The sequence below is a fragment of the Grampus griseus genome (genome assembly GCF_964374135.1).
Source record: "Grampus griseus genome assembly, chromosome: 12".
NCBI classification, from domain to species: Eukaryota; Metazoa; Chordata; class Mammalia; order Artiodactyla; family Delphinidae; genus Grampus; species Grampus griseus.
The window spans coordinates 44,219,206-44,245,068 of NC_139006.1; the positions used below are offsets into that span (position 1 = coordinate 44,219,206).

At 41.0% G+C, this 25,863-nt stretch overlaps 1 protein-coding gene across 1 annotated transcript in view; it reads right to left on the reverse strand.

Annotated features, from left to right (window-relative positions):
• Nucleotides 1-2,708: 2,708 nt before the first annotated feature.
• CDH2 (cadherin 2) overlaps nt 2,709-25,863 on the reverse strand; it is a gene marked incomplete at its 5' end in the record, with an annotated part of 67,295 nt that continues 44,140 nt past the window's right edge. The window contains 2 exons of the mRNA XM_082667120.1: nt 2,709-3,923; nt 13,864-14,028. Of these exons, the coding sequence (XP_082523246.1) occupies nt 3,717-3,923; nt 13,864-14,028 (372 nt within the window). The 3' untranslated portion in view covers nt 2,709-3,716. The remainder of the gene's footprint in view (nt 3,924-13,863; nt 14,029-25,863) is intronic.

Genomic DNA, 25,863 nt, shown 5'->3' on the forward strand with positions numbered 1-25,863 from the left:
TACATATTAAATAGCTAAACAGATGTTCCTCCTGTATCAGGGCAGGGGGCTTCTACTTTGTTTCCTGTTTTTTTTAAATTTGAAAAAGTATTTTCACAAAGGAAATGTAGTCATGAATTACTCCTGCAAAAAAGGGAAGTTTTGAAAAATACTATGTTTACATTTACTGATTGTGTATATATAAAATGCTTATTATTAGTGCTTAAAATTTATATATATATATGTCTGTGTGTGTGTGTATATATATATATATATATATATATATATATATATATACACACAAGCATACCTCAGAGATATTGAGGGTTCAGTTACAGACCACTACAATAAAGTGGATATCGCTATAGAGCCACACACATTTTTTCTGGTTTCCTGGTGCACATAAAAGTTATGTTTAGGGCTTCCCTGGTGGCGCAGTGGTTGAGAGTCCGCCTGCCAATGCAGCGGACGCGGGTTTGTGTCCCGGTCCGGGAAGATCCCACATGCCGCGGAGCGGCTGGGCCCATGAGCCATGGCCGCTGGGCCTGCGCGTCTGGAGCCTGTGCTCCGCAACGGGAGAGGCCACAACAGTGAGGCCCGCATATCGCAAAAAAAAAAAAAAGTTATGTTTACACCATACTGTAGTCTACTAAGTAGACATCAGCATTATGTCTAAAAGAATGCACTTACCTTAATTAAAAAATACTTTATTGCTAAAAAAATGCTAACCATCATCTGAGGCTTCAGTGAGTAATAATCTTTTATGCTGGTGGAGGGTTTATAATATTGCAAGAATTACCAAAATGTGACACAGAAACAAGCAGTTACGCAAATGCTGTTGTAAAAATGGCATGATAGATGTGCTCCACGCAGGGTTGCCACAAACCTTCATTTTGTAAAAAAATGCAGTATCTGCAAAGTGCAATAAAGCAAAGGGCAATAGAACAATGTATGCCTGTGTTAGAGATAGTCTGTGACTGAACATCAACCATAAGAAAGTAATTGGGGGACTTCCCTGGTGGCACAGTGGTTAAGAATCCACCTGCCAATTCAAGGGACACGAGTTCGATCCCTGGTCTGGGAAGATGCCACATGCCATGGAGCAACTAAGCCTGTGCGCCACAACTACTAAAGCCTGCACGCCTAGAGCCCATGCTCCGCAACAAGGGAAGCCACTGCAATGAGAAGCCTGCTCACCGCAATGAAGAGTAGTCCCCGCTCACTGCAACTAAAGAAAGTCTGAGCGCATTAAGGAAGACCCAACACAGCCAAAAATAAATAAAATTAAAAAAAAGAAAGTAATTATATTTGTTTACCTGAGTGCTGCGAATTTTAAATGTTGCAACATTTGAATTTAAGAAGATAGTTCAGTTTTCATTTGGATGTACAGCAGCACAGAGGTGCAGTCTAAAAATCCATTAAAAAAAAAAGACTTCCAATTAGCAAATTAGTAAGTTTCATTATGAAAATTCCCAGAGGTAAGGTCTGGCATTCAATGATTAGAAAAGTAACAAGAAACTATTGCTTACAGAGTGAATCAATAGAAAAGTAAATTTCACTAATATAAAATTATCTTTAAGTTAAGCAAAAAACCACATGGAGTTAATTAGAGGAGGTATATTGTGTAAGTTTTTTTCAAAGTGTACAACATAAGCATATGTAGTGAGATAACGATCATGAGGGATACAGGAAAATAGAGTGAGAATTTTTTCAAGTCTCTTAAAATCCATTTATGAATCATAGTATGACACTGAACAGTTTTACAGAACTGAGTAAGGTGGTTTTGCTTTTCTGTCCTCTGTGACTACATCAGGCTCCTACTGTACTATATGCTTGAAGTTTGTTAAGAGAGTAGATCTTAAGTGTTCTCACCACACATACACAAAAAGGGTAACTATGTGAGGTGATAGATTCATTAAATAACATGATGTGGAAATCATTTCACAACGTATACGTATATCAAGTTATCACATCGTACACTTCAAATATACAAAATTTTGTCAGTTATACCTCTTTAATAAAGCTGGGGGGGAAAAAAGGTCCAGTCAATGAATAGAAGTCAGACCAAAGTGTATTTCACTAGATACATCAAACAATGGCTTCAACAGATTGCCTGGGAATTCCTGGCATCCGCTGCAGTTTCCAGGGCCAGCTCTAGCCCTTTTTAGTGAGCTTTTCTTTAAACTGGTGCTCTAGTGGGAAAGGCCCGTTGGAGTCAGTTGTAACCACAAGCATGAGCAGAAGGGCATAAAGGATGTTAGGAATGACACAAAGTTCACTGAACTTAAGGATGTGATTTGTATACCACCTTCAGTGTAGTCTATTCTTGTGTCACTCGATGTTTTTCTTCTATGATGAGAAGATCCACAGTGGTTCTCTCTGCTGCCCACTGGACACGGCTGCCACGCTAAGGCTTTCAGTGGTGAACAGTGCAAGAACTAATACACGCTTTTGTACTACGGTTCTCAACGCAACTCCAGGACCTGGATCTTTGCAACATTCAAAGCAGCTCAAGTAGAAAAGAAAAAGTTCAAACCAGTCACCAGATCCAAAATTAGCATTTTATTCAGAACGCTGGGGTCAGAGGTGTATCATTTATATTCTGGTACACAATACAGAGGCAAAGCTGTTGTCAGAAGTCTCTCCAGTTTAAAAGCTTTTTTTTTCATTTTTTTAAAAAAACACACACTTTAGTAGTGCCACCAGTGTCAGGCCACCCCTTTCGTTTCTTATGTTTCCTTTTTTTTTTTTTTTGGTACAAATTATGTAAAACATTTGTGCTAAGAACTTTTCTCCCTCCCCAAACAAAAATGAAAATAAAAAATAAAAAAAATAAAAAAATTAAAAATTGAGTATTCTAACTACAGCTCAACAACTGAATCAAATGTCACTGTTTTGTAAATACTTTATCCATAACGAAAGATATAAACATGCAAAAAACCTGAATCCAGTCCAAATAATACATACACGTGTTCTGAAGTTTCTGCACTTCTCCATAGACTATGCCAATAAAACATTATGTACACATACCATTTTTACAGTGAAGTGGAAAAAATACAGTAAATAAAAAAGTGTACATGGATTAAGACCAAAATGTGTCTAACATTCTAGTTTATGAAAAAATTCAATTTTGCTACAAATTGGTGATATGAAAACTCCCTTTATTTGCAACCAGCTGCATAAGTTTTAAGATTTTAGTGGAAAAAAAAAAACAAAAAAAAACTAAAGTCTAAATCTAGAAGTAATGTACATTTTCCAATCTCATGGTCTCATCCCCCAAGATAATAAAATTGCTCCATGAGTGGTTTTGTCTCTTTAATTCCGTATTTTTAATAAAAGCAAATGCATTGTAACAAAAGCGTGTCGAAGCATATCATGGTTTAACTTACTGCTCCCACCACAAAATATTTTGTCTTTTACTTATCGTTTCAGAAATCAGTACCATTAAAGCCTTAAACATAAAACTAATTCCAATCTGAAAAAGGTACAAAAAGGCACATAAAATCCCAGTGCTTCTGTACTGTAAAATTCAAGTGTAACTGAGCTCAGTGTCTTTCCAAAGAGTATTGGATCACTGATATTCCCTCTGAGCCCAAACTGGTTTACAGCCTCTGCCACAGCCTCCAGCAAGCACTGTGCTAGTAGACTACAAAGTTCAAGCCTAGCTTCTGAATGCTTTTTGGGAATATCAGTTGAAATTGTTTGTACTTGTCCAAAAGCGAAGTTCACCCTGAAGTTCAGTCATCACCTCCACCGTACATGTCGGCGAGTTTCTTGAAGCGGGGCCCCCAGTCGTTCAGGTAGTCATAATCCTGGTCGCCTCCACTACTGGAGGAGTTCAGGGAGCTCAAGGACCCGGCCGTGGAACCACTGCCTTCATAGTCAAACACTAAGAGGGAGTCATACGGCGGAGCTGTGGGATCGTTGTCAGCAGCTTTAAGGCCCTGCAGTTTGGAAGACAAGAAAAGGATGAAGAGAGGGTTACAATTAGCAACTCCACAAGCAGACGCTAGTGGTCCCGTGGCATCAAACACTTGTTTTTAAGTTTCCACCTGCAGACCACCGCATTTGCAACCCAGAGAAACTGGGGTTATCACCATGTTTGAAAGTTAGACAAAAACTAACTGTTGTCTTTTCCTCTGCGAAGAAAGAAGCCTAAGGAGTCTAGCCCAGTGAGGCCGAAACATACCACGGGACAGGGTTCATTGGAGAATGCGTTTGACAGGTGACAGAAATGAATGGCCAACTGCCTGAAGCTGTGAGGGGGAAGACCTTAAATGAAGTCTGGAAAGGCATTCCTGTAACAGTACATCGGGCAAGACCAGTTTTGAATAATTACTGGAAGAGTAAGTTACATGAAATAATACAGAAGGCTATGAAATCATGTGGTATGTGGACCCTAATCTATGTAGGGTCAGTCAGAGGATTCTGACAACAGACTGGCTTAAAAGGAATTATAGGCAAGGCAAAAAGAGAGACATAGAAATGAGTGCCATATGATCCTTGCCCTCTGTAAGCTTACAGTCTAGCATAACAGACATTATTGTAGTATGAAATAAATGATAAACAAGTACCAAAACTATGAAGTCTAGACAAAAATTATCAGAATGCTGAAAACAAACTTCGACCGGCGATGAGAACTACGTGTCCAAGGAGGAAGTGGCATTCTATTTGTCATAAATTTGGAAAGATGTCAAAGGAAGAAAGAAGACGGGCCAGATGTGATTACAATACAAGGAACATTATTCACTAAATCATTTATGTTCTCAACAGAACATAAAATGTGAAATTAATTGATAAATTGTGATCAGGTATTATTTTTTAAGAACGGAGTGACTTCTAGCTCCCACAGGCTTTAGAAACGTCATGATCCAATATCAATACATAGTATAAACATTGAGGAAGAGGATCCTGCCAATGTAAAGTAATATGTGTATACATGGCTCTTAAAAAGAACTGGAAAAATAAGAATCAATGAAATGCTTATCAATACACTTAACTCCTGCAAAAAGATGCTTTCTTTATACATAACTCATGTATCTGAAGCTATCGTAATTCATAATTATGCTCTACAAAACTTTAAAGATTTAATACTATGTCTTTTTGCCACATACTAAGTATTTTTTTATACTAAAAATACTAAGTATTTTTTTCTCTAATTTTTTCCCACTTCCATTCTAGTAAGTCCAAGATATACCAATGTTAGTCTCCAAACAATCATTCTCTTTTCCCACAACCCTTAGATGTAGACATAGAAAATGGACTTGAGGACACAGGGTGGGAGGGGGAAGCTGGGACGAAGTGAGAGTAGCATCGACATACATACACTACCGAATGTAAAATAGCTAGTGGGAAGCAGCCGCATAGCACAAGGAGATCAGATTGGTGCTTTGCTATGACCTAGAGGGGTGGGATAGGAAGGATGGGAGGGAGGCTTATGAGGGAGGGGATATGGGGACATATGTATGCATATAGCTGATTCACTTTGGTGTACAACAGAAACTAACACAGTATTGTGAAGCAATTATACTCCAATAAAGATTAAAAAAAAAATGCCGGTGGGCTTATGGTGGCTTCACTCATCCAAGACGTGATGAACTGTCCATCTTCAGATCAGTCCTTCCAATCCATATGTGTTTTATGAGTACATATATGTTTTCTATCAGTAGAAAGGAGGAGGGAGAGGGAAAAGAGCATGAAAATTAAGGTCAGAGTCAGCACACGTAGTGGTTAAGAGCTCAGACTCTGGGGCGACGCGCTCCGCACAGTACTAGCTGTGGGACCTGGGCTAAGCTCTACCAGCTTCATTTCCTCATCTGCAACTGTAATCACAGTAATAGGATCATTACGGAGACCAAATAAAATAAAGGGACCCAAGGGCTCACCACAGTATCTGGCACTTGTTAGAGCTCAAGGAATATTAGTGATTTTTTTAAATTTAATTTTTAAGGTTAGAGAAAAAGATTCTTGCTTTGGAATTTGAAAAAAAGAAAAATAGATGTGAAGACATAGCATTTTAGAAACAAAATGGCAGGTGCTGGACTTCAATCAAAAACCAGAAAGAAAAGTACACCCTACTGCTTCCCCATCCCAAAGTCTGTCTCACCAACAATCCTAACCTTCAATTAAACACCACTGTTCCTCTCCTCAGGTGGACTATAACCCAGACATGCCTGTGTAAAGTAAAATAAAACAAGTCTTCCTTGAACTACTTCAGTGTATAAAACACAAATAATTTTGGATAGGAGTTTCTTGATCATATTTACGGAATAAGCTACAGGGCAATTCTGTTAAGACGGAGAACTGCAAACTCCCAATTTCTCAAAATTCCTAATTTCTTTTTGTGGTAGATTGTGTTACTGTCCTCAGTGATTCACCATCCTCTCCCTGTGGGTGGATCACACGCCCGCAGCACCACAAGTGCCTCTCTGGAGCCAGCTGACTTCCCTAACCCACTGTCAGGCTTGGCTACCCGACTGGCGTTGGCCAATGAATGGAAGCAGCTGCGTGGAGGAGACTCGAAGAGTCTAACATGCTTCCACCAGTCCCCTCGCCTTTCCCCCTCTGCCAGGAGACGAGCCTGCCCCAGAGGAAAGTTTTCCTTCTGCCTGGATCCTGAAATACAGAAGATATGTGAATCATGGCATCAGCACCAAACTGGAAATACGGAAAGGTGAAGACGAACTTGAAAGGGTCAATGGCAGGGCATCATGTGTGCCTGGATTCCCTGGAGATGAAAACCATGGCCTGTGCTTCCTGTGACTTAAAATAAATGCTAGACGCTCCCTGGTCTTCACCAGTGTGTTAAAGGGCCCAAGACTCTTCATCAAATGTCTATGCCACCTAATTAATTTCCTTAAAACAAATATAACACTGGTGAGAATCCAGCTCCATACTCACCACCGAGGTTCTCAAAAATATTTCTTAAAAATTTTTTTAATCTCCTGCCCTGACTTTCTGGTCATTCTGATAGCTGTTGAATCTATGCTTTACTTCTTTTTTAAAAAAGGGGTTAAGGCTATAAAACCCCTGAGAGGTCACTGTGCTAGCCAGAACATCAAACACTGCCTCAGGTTTTCATGATTACAAAAGAGCAAAACCCAGTGAAGTTTTCAAGAATTCTTAGGCAAGAGCCGTCTTTCTAGGCTGAAGGTTAAGAACTTTAAGTCCCCTCCACTTGGAGAGCACTGATTTGTATCCGAGAATAAAATATGACTGTTCCGGCTGAGGCATTATATCAATGCCGGGTAGTATTTTGGTAATTCTAAAAAGTTCATAGTCAAGTCCTGAGAAACTGATGGTGACAGGCCGGCAAGCAGGGTGAACGTACCGATAAATCTGGGAGTGGGAGGCGGGGCACACGAGCTCTGGTCCTCCCTTATGGGATTCCTTTATTTGTACGTGTGGACACCCCTTCACATGATGTGTGACACGCTGTTGCCACATTTACAAGCTAACTGCATGTGTTTCTCTCTCCCTACCTGGGTTTGACTAAATCTAGAAGAGGATGCGCTTGTTTCACCTTTCCTGGACAGGCAGAGCTTGAACTCTGGATAAATCTGAACTAGTTTCCATAGTGAACTGCCTCTGTCAAATCAAAGAGCTGTGGCCCTGGCTGAATTCTTGCTGAGCTTATATTTATAGACTTCTGATCCCATGCTTTATGGATGGAGACATGCTTCTATAGGGACTATAAAAAACCCACATCCTTGGGTGAGGGAACACACGAAGGAGGTAAGAGGAAAGAGGTCCTATTGATCCCTTACATCCAGTCCTCTATTGTCTCAAATCCACCGCCTTAGTTCAGGTCATCATTATATCCTGCCTGGACCACAGCAAAGGCCTGACTGGTCTCCCTGTCCCCAGGACTATTCCTGCTTTTTTGGGGGGGGGTGCGGTGTGCAGCTTGTGAGATCTTAGTTCACAGACTAGGGATGGAACCCAGGCCCTCGGTAGTGAAAGCGCAGAGCCTTAATCACTGGACTGCCAGGGAATTCCCTATTCCTGTTTCTTACTTACAAACAACTATTGGTTCCTTTTTCAGACGTTATTTGATTATTTGATGTCAATCCTCCCCACGCCAAGTAAAACTTTCTGATTGCTATCCCCTACAGCAGTGTTTCCAAAATAAGGGAGGAGTCCCCCTAGGTGTATGCAAGATGATTTTTAATTGGTGCACAGGCACTTTAAAACAATTTATTTTAAAAAAAGTTACAATTGATTAAAAGTTTAATAAGTACATCATAGATGAAGTTTGCAGACATGGAAAAAACTAGGTGTTACTCAAATGCCTGATGCCTGATGTTAGAGTAAGCTATAGGATGATGTCAAAACCCTCTGAGGAGCATTCAGTGGACCTAATCTGTTCACCCACCTCTTCTGTTGCAACTCTTCTCAATTCCAGCAACCATAACTGAATTATTCACCAAAATCTCCCCAAACCTAAAAAAGTCATGTTCTTAGTGTACCTCCATGTTATTTATGCATTCATTTCCTGCTAGCTGAAATGTGATTCCTTTTGTTTAAAATGTCCCATCTCATATTTTTTCATTTAATTTCCATCCATCCATCCATCCACTGTTAAAAATGTCACTTCTGGGCTTCCCTGGTGGCGCAGTGGTTGAGAGTCCGCCTGCCGATGCAGGGGACACGGGTTCGTGCCCCGGTCCGGGAAGATCCCACATGCCGCGGAGCGGCTGGGCCCGTGAGCTACGGCCACTGAGCCTGCGCGTCCAGAGCCTGTGCTCTGCAACGGGAGAGGCCACAGTAGTGAGAGGCCCACATACCGCAAAAAAAAAAAAAAAAAAAAAAAAGTCACTTCTGCTGCCTGGAAGTTTTCCCCTAACCATGACCGAGAGTAATTCCTGTGGTCTCTCTGGTCCTCTTTACTTCTATTGCCATGTTTTGGTTACACTAGATTGTGACATCCCTTTCTGCTGAGGTGGTGTTGTATTCATTTCATATCCGCTGTCCAAAACACTGCTTGACATCCAGTAAGTATTCTAGATGGTAGCTTTGTACTGTTGTCCTGGGCTTAATTTTTTCTCCTCAGCACCTCGTTCATGTTTCTATCTATACCTTTCAGAAGAAGCTAGGATTTAGGTTTAAAATCTCTGCGGACATAAAAGTATACCATGATCACATGACAGTGGAATTCTGTGACTTACCAACGCCAACATGACTATGTCTCCTTCTGGGAAATTCATTTTACTGAAAGCATTTTTTTTTTTTTGAAAAGGAGAGGTTTCTATCTGTTTTATTTACAGTTATAGGGCAGTAGAAAGTTTTTACTCCTGAATAGTAACTTGTAATGATAATACAATACTAATAATAATTAAGAGATTTTACTAGGCAACAGTCACTATACCAAGCACTTTACATCGATTTTATTATTCATTCCTCACTGCAATCTTAGTAGAAGGGTCTATTCTCACCCCCATTTTATGAATAAGAAAACTAGAAATCCAAGTGGTTACGTCCAAGGACCTTGACCTTGTACAAGGTCACAGAGCTGTTAAATGAGGCACCTGGATTTGAACTAAAACGCCTAACTCTTGTAGGAGAAGACAAAGATATTTTTAAAAGAACATGTTAAATTTAATGAATAGGAGAAAAAAGGCAACAATTTTAAACTTCAGGAGTTTTAAACAAAGTATTCCAGGAGCACCTTCCATAAGTTTTTTAATAATATTAATCAAAAGTCAGTCCTTTAATAGAAATATGTCCTTGGTTTTTAGATTCCTGAGATAAAGAAATATACAGAATTAGTATCGTTACTGGAGGTATGCTAATATCTACTGTCGGGCTGAGATTAAATGACACAGTTTCAACTCTTCACCATCTGAAGGTCTTGTTTAAAAATCTCAAAATAGAATGAAATTCTGTGTTTAAAATTCAAAAATGTGTGATTTGTTTTACCCTACCTACCATCTGGAAATGCTATCATTTTTGAGATTTATTATTTAAATAAGCAAACTAGAAAAATTTCTCATGCGTTTACCTATTCCTTACACCTGTAAACACACTCCAATTATAATCACCACTATATTCTTCCTCCTTTGGAACATTCGGTATTATGCTAAACCAAATAAAACCTGGGGATAAAGAAATCTGTTTGTATTTTAAGTGTATTTATAAAATGTGCTTGCGTTCTTTCTAGGTGACTGCAACCACTTTTAAAACTTTACCTGTATTTATTTTTATCTGTCCAATTATAGAAAGATACTGTGCAAGTCTTAATGCGTGTCTTAGGTGGAAGAATCTACACAGTGAGTCTGAATGTAATCTCTGATTTAGGCCTTTGAACAGTTTGATCTCTTTGGACTTTTCCACAGACCTGACCATCACATCCCTCGACCCTCTTTTTAGTTGTTTTCTGTGACACCTTAAACGCCTTAGACTTTCTTTTTCCTGTGTCCAAAAGTAGGGCATTTCTAGGTATAGATTTTGGGTTCCCCTTTCTACTCCATATTCCTCTGCCTTACAATCACATTCAATTTCAAGGATTCAGTAGCCATTTGGGGAATAATTTCCAAATGTGATCCTTTTGTCCATTCATGTACTCACCGAACCAGTGTGCCCCACAATGATTCCCCAGGGATACACCTCTTCCACTGGACCACAGGAGGGCCCTGAGGGGAGGTAGAAGGGATGCTTGGGATAGGAGTCATGGAGGGAGGCGAGTTCTAGGTACATTGGGATGTTGCAGGATGGTGCCCACCCATACTCTGTGTCCCTGACCCTTCTTGGTCTGGTAAGGACTTAACTAATATCTAGAAAAAGGGCAAAGGACACTCCAGGCAGGAAAAACACTGTGGGAACTGGTGCTGGCATGGAATCACAAGCTGAGAAGAAATTACAAGTAGAGGTCTCTGTTGCTGGCCTGTAGGATGCAGGTAGGGGAGGGGCCTGAGATGAAGCCGGACCACCTAATAAGAACCAGATCTAATGGGTGTCCTCTGCCTGGCAAAGTAAGAGTTCAGATACTGGAACGTTTGCCTGGCACAGAGATCACGCTAGCAGCAGCGCAGGGAACTCACACAGAGAGAATCTCTGTCTAATGTCTTATCTACACATCACTGGCACAGGATGTACACACCATAGATATTCGGTAGTTATCTGGTAAATGAATAATCCTTAACCAAGCTCAAGATGATTTCCAAATGAGCCATTTCTAACAAATGCAGACAATTTTCAGAGTATGAATGGGTTGTATTCTGGAAGTTAATCGGCAAGTCAGTTGTTCAGAACAAACTTCTTCATATATGTATTCACGCATGTTTGCTACGACCTCCAGCCACTTTATAGACTGTGTACCTGGGCGCTGTTTTAGGAAAAGGCGATTCCAAACGGAAATTCCTACTGTGTACCTTTTCCTACTGTGGCATTAGAAGGGTTGGGCAACTGAACCTTACTAACTAGATACTCTCCTCTCTCTACTGAAGAAAATCCAGTCATGTTAAAAAAAAAAAAAAATGAGTGACCGCACCAGACACAAACACAAGGTACACAAAACACACAGCTTGGAACAGCCAATATCCTCACTTCCTGAATGTAATCGGCACCAGTGAGAGTGAAAGCCTCTAGACATGGGCCCCAGTGAATCCCAGCCAAATGCAGATGGGTGATGCTCATGGCTGCATGCCCTACACGCCCGCCACAGTCCTTGAATTCCTTGAAACAACAGAATCTAAGAGTTATGCAACATAGTAGATGTTTAGGTTACACAAAGAAGAACGGGAAATGGCCCCCGTTTCAGAGAGAATGGACGCACTCATAAGGAAGAAATAAATACTAACAGTGACACCCCATGGTGAGGGAGAGTCTTGTAACCTTCCCAGGGGTATCAAAGGGGCTTCACAGAGAAGGGGCGCTTGAGTTGAATCTGAAGGCTAAATGAGTGTCTCACTGAAGGTCAAGAAGGAAGGGCTTTGCAAAAGTTATAGTTAAACCTGTGATGCTTTTGAGGAACTACAAATAGTTCAGGGGGCTGCAGCACAGAAAGGGAATGTGGAGGGAAGAGAGGGCAGGAATCAGATTACAGACAGCCTTAGAAATGACCCTTAGTGCTTGAATTTTATCACGAGAAAAGCAGAGTGTCCTGGATGGGATGGAAGCCCACGGAACAGTGACACTTCAGGGACTGGCAGAAACATTCAGGTAAGTATTTGCTGAATTACACCAAAGCCAGAAATCCTGCTTGAAAAAAATCCAGTGCCTACACCTACAGTCAAAGGTTCACTATATCTTGAAACCTGACAACCACAGGAATAAATAATTTCTTGTAATGACGAAAGCTAAATTAGAAGTAAAATCATCAGAAGTAAAATCATCAGGCACTCTTATATATTCAAAAATATCTAGTTATATATATATATTATATTTTATATAATATATATTATATTTATATCATATATATTCCTGCTAATTCCCCTAACCAGGCCTATATGTATATAAGTAATCTGGAAAAGTCGGGGCATATTTTTGTACATAAAGGAGTTACCAGCATCCTGTTTTTGCCTTCTATCAGCTTTTAAATCGTGTCTACTACAAATTAACCCATTACCAATTTAACAGAAGTGAACAGATAAGTTCAAAAAGTAGCATGTATTTTAGGAATAGATAGTAATGAATATTGTAAAGACAGATAAGCTAATTTTGTTTCAAAACTTTTCCTACAAACTATAAGAGCATCTAAAAATCTAAGGTAGATTGATTATGTAGATGTAATATACAACTATTTCAAGGAAGCCCAGGAGAAGAGTCTTATCTGCACGAGACTGAAGGCAATATATACAACAGATGCTTTCCACTTTGTAAGGCACTGAGACCAATTCTAATCTTGGAGATTCTGAGTGGGAGGATCTGGCCAGAGAACACAGGCCCTGCCATATATTCGCGATCAATATCAATATGTTATCATTTTCTTATACTAACAATAAAAATTCGAAAGAAGAATTGCAAGGCTTCCCTGGTGGCGCAGTGGTTGAGAGTCCACCTGCCGATGCAGGGGACACGGGTTCGTGCCCCGGTCCGGGAAGATCCCACATGCCGCGGAGCGGCTGGGCCCGTGAGCCATGGCCGCTAAGCCTGCGCGTCCGGAGCCTGTGCTCCGCAATGGGAGAGGCCACGACAGTGAGAGGCCAGCGTACCGCAAAAAAAAAAAAAAAAAAAGAATTGCAGTAAAACTGTAGACATGATCAAAAGAAGCAGTATAAATCATCTGACTTCAAAACTTAAGGATTAAGTGTAGCAGAACTCTTGGTCAGTAATGAAATAAGAGAATACCATAATAATTTTGACAGTGGAAATCATATCTGTTATATTCAACAGAGAATTAGCTGCCTCTTGCAGAAGCTCTTAAAACTCCTCAACTAGACAAGTATTTAAATCACTTACATAATATTTAATTTAGCTGCTCTTCCTGTTAATCTCATATGATGGACCTCTCGTTGGGTAGGCACTGAATTCTCACCATTTGTGGCATTCAAAGGGTACAGTGTGAGGAAAATGAAAGTGAACTCTTATTACATGTATCGGTGTTAATAACTGAAATTAGAATTCACTATAATATCGTTAGCCTATTTATTACTTGTAATCTAGGGAAAAAATTCTTTTGGAGAGAGTGTGACTAATACTGATAATATATACGGATGTCATTTACAAATGCAGAACATTAGTTGATCCGTCTCTTTTGGGCTGACCAAAGCCATCTCATCTGTTCTCTGTTACTGAAGCCACATTTCCTTTTGCATAAAGTTAGGAAAAAGAATTGTGTTTTAATGAACTACATAGCTGTATTCCCAGCAACTTGTGGTCTCCATAGTACTAACTGTTAGCATAAAATGAACACCCTTATAAAAAAAAGTGAGTCTCTCTTTGCACCTCATTAATAAAGTCACCGATGTCCCCAGGGTGCGGGGCTGCAGATCGAACCGGGTACTGGGGCTCAGCATGGATGGGTCTCTCATCCAACCGTCGGATTCCGACCGGCTTGATGGCATCTGGCTCCACGGTATCAGGCTGCTGGAGCTGGCTCAAATCATAGTCCTGCAAGAGACAAAACCAACACCCCATGGGAGACGGGCATTAAGATGGAAAGTTACCACCTCTGTTTTTAAACTCATACCCAGAATGCATAGAAATGAATGAAATTTAACATAATGGAAAAGTTGCCACTAGGAGCTTTTCATGTTATGATTAAATATTTCTTTCACGCAGCTCTTTCTTCTGTGTTTTTCATTTCGACAGTCTGTGCGCCATCTGCTTTCCTATGTTCCTCATCAGTTTCCAATGGGAAACAGCAGTGAGATGAGGTCCCACTACAAAGTGACTAAAAAACCGACTAGAAAATATAGTTGTACCATAGAAGTAAAAGTACTAGCTTAATGTTGATGGGGTTCAGGACAGCTACCCCAAACTATGGCATCGTGGCATATTAAATATCTGAAGCTCAAGCACTCTTTTTAAAAACGGCAGAAGCAGGAACGTCCCTCTGACTCTTCCCACCTCACCCTTTTTCCCTGAAACAGGTCGTAACGTTCCCATGTGAAAAGCCCCCTCCTGGACCAGGAGGAGGAAAGTCCTCTTCATCATCAGAGACTAGGATTTGGGACCTAGAACTCTGCACAAACAAACCTTTCTTTAATGATAAAAGAATTACGTGTTTATGATATAAAACTCAGAAAATAAAAAAGCTATAAAGAAAGCAATCTCATCTGTAATTCTGCAATGCGGCGGTCATATTTGGGTGTATTTTATTACTATAATGAAATGTTATTTTTTTAAAAAAATTTTTATTGGAGTATAGTTGATTTACAATGTTGTGTTAGTTTCCAAGCGAATCAGTTATACATATACATATATCCACTCTTTTCTAGATTGTTTTCCCATATAGGCCATTACAGAGTATTGAGTAGAGTTCCTTGTTCTATACAGTAGGTCCTTATTAGTTATCTATTTTATTATATACAGTAGTGTGTATATGTCAATCCCAGTCTCCCAATTTATCCCTCCCTCCCTTACCCCTGATAGCCATAAGTTTGTTTTCTACATCTGTAACTCTATTTCTGTTTTGTAGATAAGTTCATTTGTACCCTTGTTTTAGATTCCACATATAAATGATATCATATATTTGTCTTTCTCTGTCTGACTTACTTCACTCAATATGGCAATCTCTAGGGCCATCCATGTTGCTGCAAATGGCATTATTTCTTTTTCTTTTTTTACGGCAAACCTTCTTAAAATAACTCTTAACTTCCTAGTTACTTCACCATTTACTACTCTCAGCCCAAACCCTTTGTCTTGTCAATTCTTTACAAATTTACTGTTTCTTTGTCTAAAGGGTATAAGCTCTTCTTGCTCTGGTCACTTCTTCAGGTCTTCATTCTCTTGTGAAGGTCCCCATGTACAGGTAAAAGTTTGATCAAACGTGTGTGCTCTTCTCTTGTTAATCTGTCTTTGTTGGTTTAATTTTCAGACTCAGCCAGGGACCTGAGGAGGGTCGAGAAAACTTTTTCCTCCCCTACAATGTTATATTGCTTTCATATTAAAAGAAACTGTTGCAAGTGTATTTTCCTTTACTTAGAGGAAGGCATTAGTTCATCAAGGTTTCAAAACCACTTCACTCCTCCCTCCCTTCAGTGGTCTAGAGCAGGGGTCCCCAACCCCCAGGGCACAGACCAGGCCCCACAGTAGGAGGTGGGCGGCGGGTGAGAGAGTGAAGATTCATCCGCTCCCCATCGCTCTCATTACCACCTGAGCTCCGCCTCCTGTCAGCATTATGGTGAGTTGTATAATCATTTCATTATATATTACAATGTAATAATAATAGAAATAAAGTGCACAATGAATATAATGCACTTGAATCATCCCCAAGCCATCACCCCACCCCACTCTGGTCCGTGGAAAAATTGTCTTCCACAAAACTGGTCCCTGGTGCCAAAAAGGTTGGGGACCGCTGGTCTAGAGTCTGCAAACTATTGTTGGTGGGTCCAGTCTGATCTGTGGCCTGTTTTTCTTGAAGAATGGCTTTTACATTTTTAAAGGATTATTTAAAACAACGGTAACAATAAAGAAGACAAAGAATATTCTACGGAGACTATATGTGGCCCCCAAAGCCTTGCTATCTAGCCCTTTAAAGAAAAAGTTTTCCAACCTCTGGCCCAGAGGTAAGAAGCCAGGGAGTGTGGATTCTCTTCTGGTGCAGTCCTGTGGGAATGTCTTGGAAATAACAGCCTGTTCACTTTGAGGGGCAGAGAAGAACTTGGGAAGAAGGATGCTCTGGGCATTGGGTGGACCTTCAGAACTACTTTCAGCTTTAGCATCAGCCAGCTGGACAGGAATGTCCAAAGACACTAACTATAATGTGGAAATGCATCAGAATTCTAGGTTTGGGCAAATACTTTATAGTTTTCAAACCTCTAAATTCTGGTGATATAAAACGTCACATCCCCAGCTTAACTGAAATTCTCTAATTCACTGTTGATATTTACAGAAAGTACAGATTTGCTGGTACTCTTTTTAGTTCAGGCTTCATCTCTGTCTGAAACCAGCTCAAAACTGTTTACAGTTATCTCTATAGTGGTTTTGATTCATTCGACGCTTGAATATTTACCATGTTCTGGCAATGCTCGAGATCCTTTACATATGTTTGCTCATTTAATGCTCTGAACAACACTGTGTGACGTTAAGTTTTATTATCCTCATTTAAGAATTGAGGAAACTGAGTCTCAAATCACCCAAGTCATCTGTCGATGGCTCCATATCTACTGAGACACAGAGACAGGCTCTGACTTCAAATGGATTAGACTCTAAAGCCTAGCTCCTGGCGCAGGCATCCGGGAAGGTGAGTCAAGTCCCAGCTACAAGGTTGGATGGATGAGGGAGAAGGGGCAGGAAGGTGAAGAATGATTAAAACAACAAAGGAGTCACTGACATTCAACCCACTATGTACCAGGAGCTATACCAGCCTCCTGTAAGTGTCTTCTCACTGATACTTCTCCTTTCTTCTTTCTGAAGAATGCTTTATTACCATAATTTTAGATGAAGAAACAGACTCGGAAAGGTTGAGTAACTTGTCCAAGGTCACACAGCTGGTATTCGATTGACATGAGAATCAAAACCAGGTGTGTCTGACTTCCAAATGTCAATCTAACACTGAGCTCTGTTCGTTGAGACGCCCTAGTTGTTCTGACAACCCTCCCCTAAACAACTCTTAACCAAGGGCTTCAACTAAGCCAACGAGTGAAGGCACTCAGGAAAAGCTCCTCCTCTGAGGGATGTACAAGGTGTTACGGGAGGGGAGGCAGGCACACAGAGTAGGACAAGCCAGAGTGGGATGTACGGTTGGTACATCGCCAAGTATAAAACGCTCAGAGAGGGAAAGAGCGCGTTAGGTTCGAACCTTGAATGACACGTGGGTTTGGGAGAAAGGACCATTCTGGTGGAATCAACAGCGTGAGCAAAGGCATGGGGATGCTGTCTCCTTTTGTGAGGGTAGAGTATTTCAAAGCACCCATACAAAACTTGAGTGAAAACACCTTGATCTTGCACACATGGGCTCCATTTAAAATTTTATAGGACGTGTGAGTTATTTATAGACTATCTTAAGGCAGAGGCACATAATGGTATGACAGACGGGAAAGCCTTTGAAATGTTAAAATGTTATACAAAATAAAAAGAGGGCTTCATTTAGAGAATTCTGAACGCTTACATATGAAGAAGCATCGTTTTCCAGGTGATGTTTAATTACATAACTACCAAGCTTAACAGAGGGGCTTAGCCATGAGTAAGCGTGTCTTCTGACAATGATGGAAGCTTTTTTTTTTTTTTTTTTTTTTTTGCGATATGCAGGCCTCTCACTGTTGTGGCCTCTCCCGTTGCGGAGCACAGGCTCCGGACGTGCAGGCTCAGCGGCCATGGCTCACGGGCCTAGCGGCTCCGCGGCATGTGGGATCTTCCCGGACCGGGGCACGAACCCGTGTCCCCTGCATCGGCAGGCAGACTCTCAACCACTGCGCCACCATGGAAGCCCGGAAGCTTTTTGTAGAAAGGGAAAAACAGACTCTAAGTACAGGGATGATGACAGTTAATAAATATTTTTACACTGAGGGTGAAAAATGCTCTATTAGAGATCTCAATTACATGAAATTAAGTAATTGAATCTTACGCTCAAGGACTGTCTTTAACCTGGTGACACATTCCTTGACTGTCCTCAGTATATCACGACAACTCCATATAAGAATACAGAGTGATTTCTTTGGCATAACTGGAGCCACAAGAGGCAGTGGGATGTTTCTTACGTGGAAAGGACTTGTCCACCTTGATTTCTTATACAGCTCCCACTATATCCAAAGGTTACAAGCAGAAATGCATTATGTTTGGTTGACAGCGTTGAAAAAATTTTCTAATAAGTTGTCAACACTCAGACTTTGGGATATTTTGCCTGCAAATAGGAAGATGTGGTGTAAAACCAGGCTTAACTTCTGACACAGAAAGCTGTTACAGCTGAGAGCATCTATCTCGTTTGGACAAGGACAGACCGTCCACCTGGCCTGCTTCGCTTATTAGTGTACACATGCACGAGCATATTCATTTACAGATTCTTACCTTCCTTTCGATAGCCCTTTCCTACTATCTTAAGAACCAGAGCAGGAAGTCTAAAGATGTCTGTGGTCAATATGTCAGGCCCATAGAAAGTGCTCACTAAAAATGTGTTGAATAAAAGTCTCAGGGATGACATTCATGCCAGATGTGCACAAGAGCAAGAAATGTGCTTTGGATCGCGTGACACACCATGGCAGTGATTCACAATGGGGAGGAAGGGAAAAAGACCCTGGGTCCCATTGCTGACACTCTTGGCCATGGTGAGTACCTCCCCCTCCGTGATGCAAACGTGTCATGTTCCTCAGATACACTGATATCTAAAAAAGAGGCACAAACCCACTGATTTACAGGAAACTAGAATTTGGGTTAAAACACGCGGCTTAACTCTTCTCTGTGATGGTTTCCCTTGTCTATTGCAAATACGGGATATGAAAATCTGATGGTGGTAGAAGTGGGCAGAAGTGTCTTCAGATCACAGAGATGGTTTTTCTGTCCACATCCATCTGTGCTCTATGGCAGAGTCCTGCCCCGAGGATCCAATTTTAAGCCTTTTGGTAAGGGGTCACTCTATGTGAAATTATACACCCTAAATTATATATCTTTATAATCCCATGATGCTTTACTTAAACACACAAATTACAGCATGTAGGATAAGAATTCTAAAGAGAATTACAGAGACTGAAAACATTCTCAGGGTCACTGGGTTCATGGCCTTACTTCTGAAGATTAGAAAAAACCCCAGAAGAAATCTTTATTTGGTTCCTAAAACTCTCTAGAGAAACAGTGGATCTGAAAATTCTCTTACAATTGTCAACCTTACTTTGTCAACATTAACTTCCCAGAGAAATCCAGTTTTCAAACTAAGGCCATGGAAAATCTTATTTTAACTAACGTTTGGAATATGTGTTATTTGGCAATGGTCATGAGAAGCAGGCATAGAATTAGGGTTTTTAGATATTAACATTGCAAGTAACTGAAAACACTTCTTTTTGGGTCTATGATTTAAAATGTCTTAAAGGTGACACAATTCTGGGAGAGTTACTAAGAAGTTAGTCAGCAGCTTTAACTCTGGTTCTGTCTTTTCTTATTAAATTCCACTGACTTGCAATGATCTATAATTGGTTCAGAAAATGATACCACGAATTGACCTGAAGGCATTTGGTTACGTTTAAATAAAATAAAATGCTGCTTCAGTGTAAAGTGAAATTCTAGATTCCCAGGCAAAAATTTCAGAAAGCTCTGTGGCTGGTAGAATCTACAGAATCGTGCAATTATGTCTTTTTTTTTTAAAATTAATTAATTAATTTATTTATTTGCGGTACGCGGGCCTCTCACTGTTGTGGCCTCCCCCATTGCGGAGCACAGGCTCCGGACGCGGAGGCTCAGCGGCCATGGCTCACGGGCCCAGCCGCTCCGCGGCATGTGGGATCCTCCCGGACCGGGGCACGAACCCGTGTCCCCTGCATCGGCAGGCGGACTCTCAACCACTGCGCCACCAGGGAAGCCCCAATTACGTCTGTTTTATAGAGCGATGAAAATATTCATTTACCGTTTCATGAGTATCCAAAGAGAGCTTACTGGGTGCCTGATGCCATTTTTAGCTCTGAGAGTGTGAAAGAAGGAAACCAGCCTTTACCTGGTGCCCATCATCTGTCAGGAGTTACCTTAGGTGCCTCCTTATGTGATATCTCAGACGCTCCAAGCAAAATCCTGCCAAGAGAGTGCTGTTCTATCCCATTGATTCCCGTAACTCAGAGAGGTTAATGATCTGCCCAAGATCATGGACTCAGTGAAACAGTGTGGAAGGAGCAAACAGAGACCACCAGAGCAAGCAAAATAACAACTAAAAAAAGCTGTATCTTCATATATAGAGAATAGAACTGTGGCTGTCAAGGGCGGGGCGGGGTGAGGGAGGGAAGGACTGGAAGTTTGGGATTAGCAGATGCAAACTATTACATATCAGACGGAAAAACAACAAGGTCCTACTGTATAGCACAGGGAACTACATTCAATATCCTGTGATAAACCATAATGGAAAAGAATATGAAAAACAATATATATTTGTATACCTGAGTCACTTTGCTGTACAGGAGAAATTAAACACAACATTGTAAACCAACTATTCTTCAAAAAAAAGGCTGTACCTTGTTGCCTGGGCCAGTGAAGAAAGGGACAGAAGAGTTTGCTGAAGGGGGGAAAATGAGGGGCTTTAAGAGCCAGAAGGGAAGTTCAAGGTGGTTATGCTAACTAGGCCGTGGAATCCAGGACTCTGGTCTGCGCACAGCCGGTTAAAGCCTCACTGACTTTCAGTCAGAAAGGAGTCTTCACTTGGGTCCAACAACAGTCTGTCACATGAGGGAGGGGGAGGGCTCTCAAAGTTCCTGGTCCTTTCTCAGCCTCTACCGGTGAGAACCAGGGATGGAACACAAGAGCCAGTTTGGCTGGTTGGTACAAGTGGAAAATGTTCCTTTTACAGTAGCAAAGGCAAGTAACTTTCAAATTCCCATATAGATAAGGTAAATATTTTTAATGTTTCAAGACTGAGTGAGAGAAATAAAAATACTAACATGAAAGTAAATGGACAAAATTCTCAAGGGGAAAAAAAAAGGTACCCGATACCTTTTACTTTTTCTTGCCTGTGGCAAAGGTAAGAAACCCTTCAGTCAGCCACAAAAAGGAATGGAAGATGGAAAAGGAGAACATTATTACCTCACCCTATATAGCTCCTGGCATTAAAATAATTGAATAAAATAACGATAAGGTGTCAACACATTACTATACAGCCGCTGACAGCTAAGTTGAATACCCTTGCAAGCTTTATGTAAATTACATTACAACCTGATTTTCTTCCCCAGTGAGGTGTAGTTACGATGGTTAGCTATTTACACAGGGCAATTGATGTGGAAAACGAGGTTGATTCTAGGGATTACGAAAGCCCCCAAAACAAAAGATTTGCTAACAGCTTTTCTGGTTTAAATCATAAGCCTAATAGAAATAAAGTAACTTGGAGACTTAATATATAGATGAAGGTCCCCCATTCTCTGTTTTCATCTCACTGGAGAGCCACTTTACCACTCCCCACAGTGGGAGGGAGGTGAGTCTCCATTAAACACATTCATGGCTTCTGCTTCCGTGGTTTACCGTTCATGCTGCCCTGTCACAGCTTCTTTTAAAATTCTGTTTTCGAGAATGAGCACATTCTTTGGTGCAAAATTGTGGTTCTGCTTCAGAAACTGGCACTGTTGAAATTTTGTCACAACTTATTTCCCATTGTAAAATTATGGCACGTTTTTCTGGAAACACATGCAGCAAATACAATGCAATTCAATTTGATTCAACAAAGTCTTTCTGAAGAGTCTCTTGGGCCACAGACTCGGTTACTGACCTCATAGAGCTTTTAGTCTAGTGTCTCTTAAAAGGACACGTTTAAAGCTAATATAAATTTAACATAATAGATAAAACTATTACAAAAATATGGAAAATGAAGGTGTAAGGAGCTGTGAAAGAGGTGTTGCTGAAAGAAATAAGGATGTGGATACACAAAGCATTTCTAGCAGAGTAACAGGGGCTTCAGAAAGATGATATGCTTCTCTCAAAATGTAAGATTTATTTTTTACCCTGATGTTTGTAATTTCCCATTCTTTCCATGTAATTCAGTTACTGCCTTATAAACATGGACATGTTTTTTTAACCCTTTCAAGCACTGTCTTGGGAGACAAAAAGTATAGCTTTCTGAATGCATCTTCAGTAATACATTCTCACCCCAAGCCCCAACTTCTCCTTACGTAAAACAAAAATGTCACCACTCTGAAAAGGTCAAGGTCATTCTGTCTTAGCGTGACCTATTATTCTACCTTGGAGGAAATCTAAAGATAGGTAATAAAGGAATAAATAATAATAGTAATAAATAAATAATAGTAATAAATAATAAAGAAATGGCAGTATTTGGTTGGGAATATGGTGACGGCATCAAAATCCTTCACTCGTTTATGTCACGTTGTTTTGGAATTTCCTAAAGAGATATAGTCTTTGTTTTAAGATAGATTTACAAATGAAATCGATACAGAAAAGGGAGTATAGTATTGTGATTTTAAAAAATGGATTCTGAAATCAGAGCATCTGGATTCAAATCCCGGCTCTACCCTATCTACCTGGGTGACCTTGGGCAGATTACATACACTTCCTGTGCTAACCTTCAGAGTATTCAACCTTTGGACAAAAGGGTGAATGAAGACTTCATCAATGGAAAGACGTCTATAGCAGGGATCAACTTTTCCTGTAAGCCCTGATAGTAAATATTTCAGGCTTTTGGGGCCATCGAGTCTCTGTCAAAACACCTCAACTCTGCTGCTGCTGTGTCATAGTAGCTATAGGCAGTACGTAAGCTGTGGACATGGCGCAAGGCCACACAAAACGGAATTTTTATAAAGTTCCAATACAACTTTATAGAAATAGGCAACTGGTAGATCTGGACAACTGGTAGAAGTCTGGCATATATCACTTAGTATCCTAGCTTTTTTTTACATTCTGGTAACACATACTTGGCATACAAATCTTTATCTCTGTATTGCTGGGTAACTTTCCATTCCTCTAAAACTAAATGTAATACACTTAAAATCAGTCAGGAAGAATAAACATTAAGATGAATTACATAAAATATTGTGTTAATTTACGTGAAGTGATCAGGATAGTAAATAAAATTCACGTGCAAATCAAGTGCACATTAAAAATATTGAATGCCCAATAGGGAATGGGCACCAACCAGTTCAGACCATATGTTGTCTGTAGCCTACCAGTGAGTCACCTGGCCATGAGGGTTTTTGAAAACAGCATGAAAAAAGGGATGGCAGTGTGCTAACCCAAATTCCTGGTGAAACTTTCCTTTTGTGAAATCAGTGTCACTCTTTCAATAGCTAATATATACTGGAGTTTGCAGGTGGGTATAAATGCATGAACAACTTGGGAACATATTTACAAGAGTGTGCTTTGGCCAGCAATGAAAATGTTGAAAGTGGTCTCCACAGCTATGTCCAGAGTCAGCCATCTGTTAGCTTGTTTATAAAGCAGAATGATTTTGTAAAGCAGTTATTTCGAAGAATCAAATATACCGGTTTCATTCTCTGCTTGAGTCAGAGGGTCAGGCTTGGTTGCCCACACTGGGGCTGGTTCCTGAGATTGGTGGCTAATCTTTAGAGACCGTCTTGGCTCAAGCAGAGATCCCTGGTCTCAGGGAAGTGGCTGGTTTGGTCTCCAGGTGCTTTCTTGTACCTGTGTCTCATCCTTCTGTCTAGGTATCCAGCGTGGATTTTAGATTTTAGTACCTGTTGCCCAGATTGTATCTCAGGTCTTTTAATAACTTGGCTGCTCAAATTGCTTTTCTAAGATTCTACACTTGTCAGTGTCAAAATGTGCTCCATTTTGCAAGCCATGCTTAACGAATTAATTGGGTCTTACCCTTTGCCTGTTCTAAAGCCAGATTACCAGTGGTCATCTAATAAACTGAGGCTAAGCGCCCAGCCTCACTGTTTCTACAGAGTAACACCTGCCTGCCATAGACAAGCAAGAGTAAATAAAACGTCTTTCATGTGACCTCCATCCCGGTGCATAAGAGCTGGGCCTCTCAAGTCACGTGGACCTGGGTTTGAAAACTGGACTAATGGCAATATCTACTGCATAGGGTTGTTGGGATTATAAAAGATTATAAAAGACACGTGAACTGAGAGCAGAGCCCAGTGCCTGACACAGGACAAGTATGTAATGAAACACTGGCATTTATGAATCTGATCATCGTTTCCTGAAGCCATCACAGATTTCAAAAAATGAAAGTGAAGTTATCAGGCTGTAATGGTTCAATTAACCCTGTAGAAAGACTTGCAAACTAAGAGATTCTGGAAGAGGGCCCAATGCACAAACATTCTATGAGTGCCTGCGAGGTGCCAATTGTCCTAGATGCTGGAAGAAAAAAATGAATGTGACAAGTCCCTGCTCTCAGGGCCTTTAAGGTCAGGACCAGGGCTGCACACAAGATCTCAAAATAGAGGCAGACATGGGATATGCTGTGGGAGCACGCAGCAGAGACACCTGATTCAGCCTGCGACCCTGAGAGATGTCCTGAGATGGAATCTTGGGGGCTGAATAGAGTCAGGTAGGGCAAGACTGTGGACTAAGCCATAAAAGTGTGAAATAGCGTGAGACAGGTTAGATGTATAGGAAGTTCAATTCTACTGCAGTTTAAAATGCAAGGTGGAGGATCAATGGGAGGTAAAAGTGAGTCATCAACCCGCAGAGTCCCCCTTCCTCAAAGCCAAACCCTGAGTCACAGGAACTGTGGGTTCTTTCCCCAGCTCAGTCACTTCAATTCTGTTAAATGTGCTTTCTGAGTCATGGAGATGCTGGGGATCTGATCTACTGAAATACTGAGACTAATTTCTAGAAATCGCGGAAGACATTAATTTCATTGGAAAAAAAAAAAAAGCCAGTTGACACTCATACAGCAATCACATCTGGATCTTTTGGGCTTTGGAATCCCTGCCCACTAAAAAGAGCTCCTGGCATGACTCCTTTTATCCTTAAATACGTGATTCCTTTCACGTGCAAGTGCTGGGCCTCGATCAAGAAGACTTCAGTATCCCCGGGGCGCAGGGGCAGTGCTCCCCAGGTGGGGGACAGCCGCTCTCCCTGGATTTAGGTGAGCCTGACACACAGTGTCCCATTTTCCTGCCGGACCTCCTGTGTCTCCTCCGTGTCCAGGGACCCACTTCTTTCTGACACATCTGGATGGGTCAGATCGATGCTCTTGATCTAGCGGTGGGTAGTTACTGTGAGAAAGCATGTTCTCACAGAACCTCAGAAAGATTCTCTAAACTCAGGTACCTAACCGGGGTGGCTAGAGCCTTCCAGCTGGTCACCAAACCCATTTATTCTTCTCTCAAGGCAGGAGTGGAAGTGATGTGTCTCATTTCCAGGCCTGGCCCATGAAAATCTCCCACAAATCATCCTTCCTGCCCTTCTGTCTCCCAGTGACACATGTACGTATGGCTAGGGTGACCTTGGAAGCCACATGTGGAAGATGGGGGAGTCACTGGCGCGCTGAGTGACTGCGTGGAATGGCACGAACTTTCTCTCTCCATTCCAAACTCCCATGACTCGAAACCCAATTACGGCCAAGTAAGCAAGAAATAAACTTCAATGAGGCTTAGGTCACTGAAATCTTGGAGCTTGTTCGAGCAGCTAGCCTATTTTAACTAAGAGATCTGCCTAAATATATTTGTGGCTAAT